The sequence below is a fragment of the Syngnathus leptorhynchus genome, chromosome 17, assembly GCF_054491065.1.
Source record: "Syngnathus leptorhynchus isolate UIUO chromosome 17, UIUO_Slep, whole genome shotgun sequence".
In the NCBI taxonomy this organism is placed as follows: Eukaryota; Metazoa; Chordata; class Actinopteri; order Syngnathiformes; family Syngnathidae; genus Syngnathus; species Syngnathus leptorhynchus.
In genome coordinates, this window is record NC_141211.1 from 5,287,348 (window position 1) to 5,298,152 (window position 10,805).

The 10,805-nt window shown below is 40.2% G+C and overlaps 2 protein-coding genes across 5 annotated transcripts; one reads left to right on the forward strand and one right to left on the reverse strand.

Moving 5' to 3' along the window:
- Window positions 1-1,703: 1,703 nt before the first annotated feature.
- Window positions 1,704-5,505, reverse strand: spns3 (SPNS lysolipid transporter 3, sphingosine-1-phosphate (putative)). Of its 3 annotated transcripts, none has more exons than XM_085935791.1 (13): window positions 5,441-5,505; window positions 4,763-5,062; window positions 4,617-4,682; window positions 4,058-4,194; window positions 3,761-3,912; window positions 3,617-3,683; window positions 3,417-3,544; window positions 3,188-3,340; window positions 2,904-3,093; window positions 2,770-2,835; window positions 2,598-2,696; window positions 2,340-2,511; window positions 1,704-2,003 (listed from the first exon to the last, which is right to left on the reverse strand). In XM_085935791.1, the coding sequence occupies exons 2-13, from the start codon at window positions 4,986-4,988 to the stop codon at window positions 1,930-1,932; spliced, it is 1,530 nt and encodes a 509-aa protein (XP_085791917.1). In that variant the 5' UTR covers window positions 4,989-5,062; window positions 5,441-5,505; the 3' UTR covers window positions 1,704-1,929. The 3 variants fall into 3 exon arrangements, with proteins under 3 accessions (XP_085791917.1, XP_085791915.1, XP_085791916.1); XM_085935789.1 differs by having other exon boundaries at window positions 4,763-5,009; window positions 5,441-5,499; XM_085935790.1 differs by having other exon boundaries at window positions 4,763-5,014; window positions 5,441-5,497.
- A 1,169-nt stretch (window positions 5,506-6,674) lies between these two features.
- ube2g1a (ubiquitin-conjugating enzyme E2G 1a (UBC7 homolog, yeast)) lies at window positions 6,675-10,355 on the forward strand. 2 transcript variants are annotated; one of them, XM_085936545.1, is made up of 6 exons: window positions 6,675-6,904; window positions 7,946-8,048; window positions 8,177-8,274; window positions 8,355-8,533; window positions 8,626-8,749; window positions 9,173-10,355. In XM_085936545.1, the coding sequence occupies exons 1-5, from the start codon at window positions 6,859-6,861 to the stop codon at window positions 8,710-8,712; spliced, it is 513 nt and encodes a 170-aa protein (XP_085792671.1). In that variant the 5' UTR covers window positions 6,675-6,858; the 3' UTR covers window positions 8,713-8,749; window positions 9,173-10,355. The 2 variants fall into 2 exon arrangements, with proteins under 2 accessions (XP_085792671.1, XP_085792670.1); XM_085936544.1 differs by having other exon boundaries at window positions 6,676-6,904; window positions 8,626-8,745.
- Window positions 10,356-10,805: the final 450 nt, after the last annotated feature.

The following is a 10,805-nucleotide window of genomic DNA, read 5'->3' on the forward strand; positions in this document are numbered from 1 at the left end:
TGCATCTCTTTGGCGAGAGATTTGTAAAAATACACTGCAACGCCATAGACGCCAATGTGATGTTATGGTCCAAAGAGGCCACATTAAGAGGTGGATGGGTGGAGAAGGTCTCTTCCTCAATGATGTCATGTAACTGCAGCAGTGTCCTAGTGATAAGCAACATCATATCCACAAATGTTTGCCTTCTTCTCTTATGATGGTCAAGGCATGAAAAAAAAAACCTGCAAATGGAACAGATCACACTGGATGACCATGCTGCTTAATGGAAGAACATTCCAAGCTGTTTTCATGTCCAAATGCTCCCCGTCCTTGAGTAAACAGCGAGCATATCCGTTCTCCCTCATTGATCGACCCCGGACAATTTATTAGCCATTGTGACAGTTTCCTGTGCTGCCACGGTCAACAGGGGAAACCGAGAGAGGTATGCAGATAAAGTGCTCCGAAACATGCCGCACAATGTCCATTGTGTTTTAATTGCAGGTCATACTGTTACCTCTGCAATGTTTTCCACATACCTTTTGCTGTGCGTGTGTGTTTGCTTGTTTTTACACATACGTGTCTGTCTGCTCGCCGTTTCCTCGGCACTGTGGTGAGTAATCACGTAACGTCTCGAAAATGACAAAAGTTTCAAGCGCAGAAATGTAAAAAACAGGATATTCCGTGACTAAGCAGTTGGACTTTGAACAATTGCTTGGCACCTACAAATTGGAACCTGAGTGAAATGGGCTTTTGATGGATGGATGGATGGATGGATGGATGGATGGATGGATGGATGGATGGATGGATGGATGGATGGATGGATGGATGGATGGATGGATGGATGGACGGACGGACGGATGGATGGACGGATGGATGGATGGATGGATGGATGGATGGATGGATGGATGGATGGATGGATGGATGGATGGATGGATGGTTAACAGCACAACTGAGGTGCACCTGAACACACTTCCATCCATTATTTTTTTTTATTGGATCTGCATTTGGCACCCCCAGCAGCCTCATGCTAATCATTAAACCACCAAGAATGTAAAAAAAAAAAAAAAAGGCTAATAATGGTGTGTGTTTTCATGGTGGGGGTGCAAAAAAAATTACAAACCAGATTTTTTTTTTGTCACATCTGCTTATTTGAGAGAAATAATTATGTTTTAATGGGGCTGCTCAAAACACACATGGGCCATTCCGTATATATATATACACAGAAGAATAATGGACAATAGATCAGCTCAACCCAGATGGGCATTGCATTTTTAATAATGAAGTAGCAGCGCCATCTAGTGGATACTCTAATCACGCTACAATTTTGCATCACTTCAGACAGGCAAGGATGATTTTTGAATGTGCCCAAGATGCATAGATAATGCTCCACCCTGACAGAGGTCATTCGGAGGTCACTGCTGCTGATGTTCTTTTTCTTAACACTCAGCATTATCTGCTTAGGGAAGGGATTTTCACATTTTGTTAAATGTCAGCAGAATTTAAAGGGTCCCATTTAGATGAGAAAGGCAAGATGTGATGATCGTGTGGAAATGAATGGACTATTATGAGATTGTAGTGTCAGCTTATTTCAAATGGGGGGGCATGATTACCATTGGAGAGTAATTAGGTTTAATTGACTTGTTTGTATTTATGGTTTATTCTATTTTTTTTCTCATAATTTGTTTTATGGTTAAAAAAAAAGACACAATATTTTTCTTGCTCAATTTATTGAAAATGCAGAATATTTAAAAATATGTTCTGTATCAATAATATGCAGTCTTACTGTTGTGCAACGTGACACAGAATGGAAGTCAACATGTTGATGCAAGCACATCTTTCTTGTTTCTGCAGCCCTTTTGGAAAAAAAAATAAAACTCTTCTTGTCATTTTCCAAATCCATTGTCTAGCTTTTGATTAAATTGACAGGAGGATTGACTGCAATGTCCCCCGTTAGATATTCTGGGCATTGTTCATCTCCATGGTGGGCTCTGGGGAAGGAACTTGCAGGGAAGTATCTACTTGTTCTACACAAAAAAAAAAATAAATAAACTGGTCAATAGAAAAGGCAACAAATGATATGTGATGTGAACAAAGTTGGGGGATCTTCCTCACAAGCAACATGCAATCGTAATGGTGATGGGAATTTGGCCAATGCAGCTCCAATCTAGGTAGACAATGATCCATCTATTTCTGGTTAAGTTAATTTCTGACTCAGTCATAGAACTAGTCAATTGTTGGGTGAAAGAATTTGATTTCCATTAAAGAGTGCTACCATATACAACAACAATGTAGGTCCGGAGGATTTGGAGAGTGATTTATCATTTTATCTTTAAATTATTTTTGAAAAAAAGATCAAATACCTTCAACCAGCTGTTGAGCTATCGCTCTGTCATCGTTGATGTAAAGCGCAGTCATGAGGAAGAAAACTCCTCCGACGATACCAACAAAAGGGCAAATCAAGAAGCTGTACTGAAGACTCGGGAAGCTCCAGTCAGTGGATGGAGGCTTGCTTTTCTGTATTGCGTCGGATATCTAGCACGACAACAGTTTTTTTGCACTTTGGGTTACTAAAGCTGCCATTGATTCAATTCAAAAGTCGTCTAATTGTTACCACTCACTATTCCGATGAGATAAGGACTCCCGGCATCCCCTAGAAGGTGGCAGACTGTAATCTGGAGAGCTTCAGCTGTGGCTCTTCTGGTGGGTACGACGACATACTACGGCAAAAAAAAAAAAAATTATAACTTCAAATCTAACTTCATTGTGTCTCGTTTGGACTGCCGCACTTACAAGTAGCATATCAGCCAGAAGAGGCCAGTTGAGCGATAATAGGACCTCAGCTATGAAAATGAACACCTAAAACGAGATGGCAATGAGAAGAATTCTTTTGAAAATAACTTGGGAATATTTCAATTTTGGTTTACATAAGTGGCTGGAATGCTTGCTGTAGACACGAAGATGCTAATGAAGAGGCACGGAACCGATCCGAGCATGCCACCGGCACAGATGAGTGGATCTGCATTGGGCACTTTGTCCCGCAACCATCTGGCTAAACCCGTGCCGATAAACACTCCGAGAATACCCGAGACCACTGTGATGGCGCCAAAGATAAGACTGTACTGGGAGTAGAGGAAGACAACAATGTTAAAAAGCTACACGGGGCTTTTGGGATTGAAAGATAATAAGAAGAGGGGATTGCACACTGCACCTGTCGATGGCGTTGCAGGATCCTTGAGTGCACGGCTCTAGAAGGCCCTGAGACACCTGAGCCCTGAAAAGAAAGGTGGGCATCCAGAAAGCCAAAGCTCCAGTAAGGAAGGCCATCGCAGTCACTCCCAGAGATGACCAGATGTAACTTTTACTTGGGAGAAAGTGGGAAAAAAAATTGTCACCAATAATCAACCAGAACTTCTTTTTTTTTTTTTTTAATGTCCTACTTTTTCAGAAGATACTTGACATCCTCCAAGTAGGAGCTCTGCTGATTGTTTTCTGCAACCCCCCTAGGTGGATCCGGGCATAATAGCACCACTAAAATGAGCCCCACAAGACCGAAAATGGGAGTGAGCTGTCAAAACAATAACCAGACATGTGATCATTGTCAATGCTCGATTGATTATTTCCAGTTTGAAGTTCTTACCCTGAGAGACCAGTGCCAATCACCAGTCAGGCTCGCTATTGATGACCCGGTTATATAGCCAAGGCCACTAAAGACACACAGAAGAGTGAAATTACACTGATAGAGAAAATAGCAATTCAACATCATGGATTCAGAATATCCCACCTCCCAACAGGGATGAAGATGTAGAAAGCAGCAATCATGATGGTCCGTTGTCCTCGAGTGAAAAGGTCTCCAATGATGGTCGGAGCGATAGTGGAGTAACTGGCCTCGCCTATCCCGACCAGGCCTCGTAACAGCACCAGAAGCCAAAAGTACTTGACAGTACATAGAAGCACATGATTAGTCTGGCATGCTGTTACATAACAATATGTCTCAGTTCGTTTCCAGAACTTCCTTTAAAAAAAAATAATAATAAAGACATGCCGGAAAGATAAAGCCTTTCGAAGACTTTGCACGTACCGACTCGGTAACAAAAGAACTGCTGATCGCTGTCACCAGCCACACAGTCAAACCGGCAGCCATGATGTGTACTCGGTTGTAGCGGTCGCCGAGGTAACCGAAGAGAGGGGCCGTCAGCAGGAAGCTGCAGATAAAAACTGTAAGTCTTTTAGTATATCATGTTAAGAATGGAGTTTTTGTGTGAAGATAGGAACTCAAATAATATCATACAAAAAACATGGAGGCAAATTGTTTTATATAATGTTGTTAGTCAATTTAAGGCCATCTTCATCTCACATTCCGCTCATTGCTCACAGCACTTGAGTGACGAGGTGATAATGTTGCACTTTTGTCCTTTCTGACATCTAGATAGTCTCACTTAGTTTCCTAAATATCACCCCCCCCCACCCCAAACCACTCATGGTATCTTTCATGCTGTGAGATGGCCACTGTAATACAAATTGATGCAATCACAAGCTGCAAGTGAATTGCGGCATTTCCTTGTGAAGCAATGGAGGGTGGAGTGGGCTGATTTCAAAATATACACTTAGTTAAGGACCTTCAAAAGAGATCATTTTACCTGTCTGCAGAAGTCCAGCTGTACTGTCTTTTATCCCAAAGAATGTCTGTATGTTGAGAAGTACACCTATGGGTAAGAAAATAATCGGTATTTCCACTTGGGCTCATTGACAAAGAGGCAACATTGTCTTGTCGTGTGCAAAAAACCTGCAATTGTGTATCGCTCCATGTAGTTGAGTAAGTTGACATAGCAGAGCACAGCCACTGCGATGTGGGCTCGTCGACGTGAGATGGCGGGTCTCTCGTCCAGTTTGGGAGTAAGTGAAGAAAGACTGTTGACGAATGAGCCATATTGCAGACCAGAGCTGGAACCTAAACTTCGCCGAGGTGCTGGTCCATCTTGCTGGGACTTGACTGATCCCTTCAGCTCCATGGTGAGCAGGTTTCTCCTCACCTGGACTAGTGGAATCGGAAGTTCCTGGTTTCAGAAGACTCCAATACCTTGAACTTGTTTTCAGTGGTAAAAAATGAATATGCAGTATTGACTGGTTTTAACACACGATGATATGAATATTGAAATTCATGCTTTTTTTTTTTTTCTTCCTGTAGACGCTACTGCCAAAGTTGCATTTATTGCAAGGTTGATTTGAAAAATGACAATATAAGTGTGGTGAAACGATTAGAGGAAACAGTGTAACAATTTTCAACATAAACAAATAAAAGCAATTCTATTTCCAATGATTTAAAGCAACAGCAAACTGGCACTAGTTTTGCTACTTCAAATAAGTTACATTTGATTTTTGATTAGTTACTAGAGACATAATTGGCAACTTTCAACATCTTTTTTTTTAAGCTTGACTAACAGTCAAAAGCAATGTAACATACTTGTTGCTGGCCGATCTTGTTCATTCCATGGTGGGAGTATACTCAGATGACTTTGGAGCTCTCTGTTGGTCTCTAAGGAAGCCCAATGTAGCCCATAGTCTTATATTGAGTTAGTGAGGGACAGCCCATTTTAAGGGGGGGGTGGCCAAATGTTTTCACAGGGTTCCTCACTGCCTTGCACTGCTGTAAACAATACATGTATCGCTTTCATTTCCTCCCATTTCTTTCTAGAGAAGCAAGAAATGACAACAACTCAACTGCTTAACTATTATCATATGCTGCTTTTTTTCCCCTGTGTGTTGGTTCATCTGCAAAACCTGTTTCTCCGTTTTTCACATTCACACAAGATGACAAGAACATTTTATCTTAACCATGAAGGCTCTTTTTTTTAACAGCTCAAAACTTAAAGATCAGTGTTAACAATCAATATACCATGGTTACTAGCTTTAAGCAAACACAACTCCTTTAACATGTGGCTGTCAGGTGATGAAGGCTAAATAAATGTGTTGTGACTTGTACTTTGACAAAATGAGCATACTTGGGAGTTTTTTTTTGCCACCTCTGAATTAAAACCCTCGAGACATATCAATAACTATGTTGTTGTAATATAAAACAAGGTTTTATCGTCGGCCTTCATTTTGACAACGTGACCATTGACCCAAATGCTGCTGAGCAATCATTAGTCACATGAGTACTACTTCAGTGGCTTTTCAAAACAAAATTCATGACGACTGTATGACATAAAAAGACTATATTTGGGTACATCATGGGTTTTTATACTGACTTTATTATCACAGCTAAAGAAATTTGAAAAAAGGTGTATATTGGATCATTTAATGTTAAGAGTACAATAATGATCAAATAAAACGTAATTCTGTGAGTTGTTCTTGTGTTTAAAGGGAAATTGTTGGAGAAAGAAAACTGTGGGAAATAAACAGAATAAATCAACCACATTTCAGGGGGACTCGGTCTCACGTCAATTGCTGCCATCTGGTGTTTATGTAAATATTACATTACAAACTGTCCAAATATTATTTTCATTGCATCGTTAATAACACAGGCGATCTACGTCCTATTATTACCGATTCAATTAAATTGCTTAATTTCAAACTAGAGTTAGATTTACGCGCGTGCCCATAATAACTCAAGTACACTACTTGAAATGTAAGTATTTCTCCACTAGAGGGCAGCAACTTACTCATAACACCAGCTGCCAGGAGACCAACGAAGAAGAAGCGGAATCAGTCCTCCCCGGAGCAGAGACAGATCTGCAGCAAAAGGCGACGAAGAAGAAGAAGCGATGTCGCGAATGCTAAACTGAAAATAGAGGAGACGTTGGACTGTGCAGTAAACGAGAATATAACGTTGTTACCTCGCCATAATACTATTCACAATAGCTGCATCACATTGGCCAAACTATGACAGAGCCTCAATCAGCGCTGTTACTCAGGAGACAGCTCGCAGGTAATGAAATATTTGGCGTTAGCGGTTACTGCCTGTCTTGCTAATGAACGTTTTAGCTGGGACTCAACCGATGGTACGGGCGCAAACTGTTTGCACGAATGATCCACACTAATGCGAATGGCCCATTACCGATTGAATAAACTGCGGGAAAATTGATAAGGCGATTGTTGACTGACAGAACGTTAACATCATGCAGGTAGAGAAGAAGACAACGCTATCATGGTGCATACAAACAAGTTGAACGTTCGCTGTCAGACGTCAGGAACATAATTCAGGATTACCCCTTACATACAATCTAAAATACACCAGTGAAACGCTCAGTACTTACAGTACACTGTCAAACGTTACTGTAACGCTCCCACTCACTACTGAAACATTCAGTACAGTAACCCCCCGGTTAACACGGTGGTTACGTTCCATATCACCCACATCATCAACGAAACCTGAAAAGTAGCCATCAAGTATATATGGTGTTTGAAGAAGAATCATCTTCCACTTGAGACCATCGACACTTGTGCCGAGATTGAGTTTTTCACCCACTATCTACTGTATATGCCTGTTACGGACCACAATTCACCCTAACTGGTGATAATGGGCTATCTTCAATAAATACCGATGTTTGTTTAACCAGAGGCATGTTATACAAAATTGGCAATGGATGCTGGGCGAGCATTGATTTATGGACACGCCAGCACTTTTACCCCCAAGAAGAAACTTGACACTGCGTCTTTACCATCACAGATTTAGGACCTCTTAAAATAAATACCAAGTATCATCTGACATAGAGATGTCTATAAGTGAACATGACGTGTGTCTGATTAAGCGCAAATAATCTTTCTAATAGCCATTTATAAGAAGTTCTCTGATATTTTCTTAAACTTTGGTTAATTGTGTAGCTTTACCAGCCACACCCTTTATTACTGCGTAATTATGACACTGCTGCTTAATACAGTTAATAGGCCCCAGATCATTAAATGGTGTGTTTGGTTTTGCTGATTTTTAATGGTATGACCTTAATTTGCCATTTGTTTTGTTCTCCAGAGCTCAATAAAAACCCAGTAGAAGGATTCTCAGCCGGCTTGATTGAGGATAATGATCTATACAGATGGGAAGTTCTTATCATTGGGCCACCAGACACGCTTTAGTAAGTTTTCCATTTCCATTATTCAGTCTTGCATTCTTACCAACTCTTGTTACTAACAGGTTTGAATGTATTTCAATGTGATTGTAGTATTGACATTTGTTGTCTTTGACCTTTTTTAATGTTCACAGTGAAGGTGGTGTGTTTAAAGCTCATCTGACATTTCCCAAAGACTACCCTCTCAGGCCACCTAAAATGAAATTTATCACAGATATTTGGCACCCTAATGGTAGGTACAGCCAGGGAGATGTACAATGTTTTCACTAAAATACCTGAGATTAAATTCTTTGATTTTTGTTGTTGTTGTAGTTGACAAGAACGGAGATGTATGTATTTCTATTTTACACGAACCTGGGGAGGACAAGTATGGCTATGAAAAACCAGAAGAACGTTGGCTTCCCATCCATACCGTTGAAACTATCATGATTAGTGTTATCTCCATGCTGGCAGACCCAAATGGTGACTCGCCGGCCAACGTAGATGCAGCAGTAAGTTTGTTTGTTAAATACATAAGGGGTTATGAATGGGGAAAAACAGCCTTCAAAATAAACAAGTTTTGTCTTTTGTTTTTCTTCCGTAGAAAGAGTGGCGGGAGGACAGGCATGGAGCTTTCAAAAGAAAAGTTGCACGCTGTGTACGGAAAAGCCAAGAGACTGCGTTTGAGTGATGTTTAGCAAGGATCGCAATTCATGTTTTCAGGGCAAGTATGTTAAAACTGAACTGAACATTAGTTTTTGTTCTACTGCTGTTTTTGAGAACTCCTTCACATCTTCATTGCATTGAGTCAACCGACATCTGGTTGCAACCGCTGCCCCTAAAGCTAAGAAGAACAATCTGGCCTTGAGCGGTCGTCGTAATGTTGCGGCAGGAAATTTGGAACCTCTTCAGTGCACAACCATTGTTATTTATGAAGGCTTCTTGCCCATGGCTTCAGTTGGCATCTTGGAGCAATGCAGAGGAATTTTACAATGTATTCTAATTGTCCATTGAATGGACCATGCTAATGAATTTAGCATTGGCTGTTTTTATTCTCAGGACAAAATCAATAACAGTGTTGCTTTGTCGCCATCTGGTGGTCATCTGTTTCATCTCGATAAATTCTGTTGTGTGTTGTGTGCCCCCACCAGGTCTCCAATTGAATCTCAACATGGCACTGTTTTCCTGCACTCTTCCACCGTTTTGCCAGGCTCGTCCTCCTTTTATTTTGGCAGGAAGACTATGACTGGCTCCTCTAAGCTGCAATAGAACATTACAGTGACTACCATGGCTGACAGACAACCACCAAGCAAGTGCCAACTGAACATAAAAACAACCCAGAAGAAAAAAAAAACAACAACACTTTGCAAGTCAATGAACTGCTTCAGGAAGATATTGTAAAGACATGTATATAGCACAGACTAAACCAGATAATATATAAGATCCCTCTCCGTACGTTATGCACTTAGTCTCAATTAATTGCGCTGGCTCTGATTGATTTCTTCCCTTTCCCACCCCTCCGCTCCAACATGTGCATTTTTTTTTTTATTCTTCAGCAGAAGGTCTTAAATTGAGGATCAGAATGTTTTTGTGAAGAGCTTGATTGAGTCAAGCACGCTATGACTGACAAATGTTGTCATTTCTAGATTGGGCCATATTTGATGTTTATCATGGATTCTTATATCCCAACTTCAAATCTGTTCCATAGTAATTTTGGATTTTATTTAGCTATTAACTCTTATCATCCCATTCTTTTATCAACAAACAAATCAACTTGACTTCGTTTTAGTGCATGCGCAATTTTTTTTTTGTCTTTTTGCAAAAGTGCCTCCAGATACAAATGCTCGATCACGTCATTCTGCATTGTTTAAGACTTAAACTTTAAGTAGTAATAATGCTATAGTAACATACTATAATGCTATTGTTCCCAATTTAATGTAGCAATAAATCTCCTCTGGTGTGTATTCTTATACACACAATACAAATGAAGGTCCTCCAAAAATCTGCTGATTTCGTAGCTGCTCTTTTGTTTTGGTCAATGTTGTCCATGGTAGGAATTGTTACTATGCATGCTTATCTTTCTGTTCTTGTTTTGTTTTTTTTGTTTTTTCCCCCCCCCAATTTATTTCTGGCATTTTCTTTGTGAATGTTTGTCCATACAGTAGATGTGCCCACATTGTGTTCTATCATCACATCCAACCATCTCGTTATGTTCACTGAACGGTTGCAGTTTTTGGCTAATGTACAAAGACAAAAATACTGATGTATATTTTTCATGTTATGAAATCTGTTATCTGTAATGAGTTCTTCTATTATATTGTGTTTTTTCCGATATTTGCTTGTGTTAAAATCATTTTGTGTACTGGGCCCCGCATAAAACGCACATCAATCCTGAGAAGGTTTGCTGAACCATTTCCTGGAAGAAAATGTAACTGCACTTGCTTGCTTTTCCAATTACTCTGCAGGTATTTAAAAAAAAAAAAAAAATCAAATGTAACGATGGCTTTCAGTCATTTTAGGTAGATGTCTCCCATTATCAACGAAAGTAATATTTTCTTCTTTAAAGAACAAGTATTATTGTTTGTTACTATCTTTAGTGTGAGACAAAATTGAATTTTATTGACATATTGCGCCACGTTCAAATCCACTTTCCATAAAAGTTGTTAATTGTGTTCACGCGAAAACACTATAATTGACGCGCCCACGGACGCGCCTTAAACGTCGCACTTCCGCCCCCTCTCGGCCGCGTTAGTCTTATCGCGAGAACGCCGCCCGGTCACGAAG

Coding starts and splice junctions, on each gene's coding strand:
- spns3 (XM_085935789.1), bottom strand. CDS start 5,464: ATGAACAAGATCGGCCAGCAACAA. Junction 4,683..4,762: donor GGAGCGATACACAATTGCAG/GTTTTTTGCACA, acceptor TCTTACCCATAG/GTGTACTTCTCAACATACAG. Junction 3,094..3,187: donor TCCTGCAACGCCATCGACAG/GTGCAGTGTGCA, acceptor CTCCCAGTACAG/TCTTATCTTTGGCGCCATCA.
- ube2g1a (XM_085936545.1), top strand. CDS start 6,859: ATGACAGAGCCTCAATCAGCGCTGTTACTCAGGAGACAGCTCGCAG. Junction 8,275..8,354: donor AGATATTTGGCACCCTAATG/GTAGGTACAGCC, acceptor TTGTTGTTGTAG/TTGACAAGAACGGAGATGTA. Junction 8,534..8,625: donor CGGCCAACGTAGATGCAGCA/GTAAGTTTGTTT, acceptor TTTCTTCCGTAG/AAAGAGTGGCGGGAGGACAG.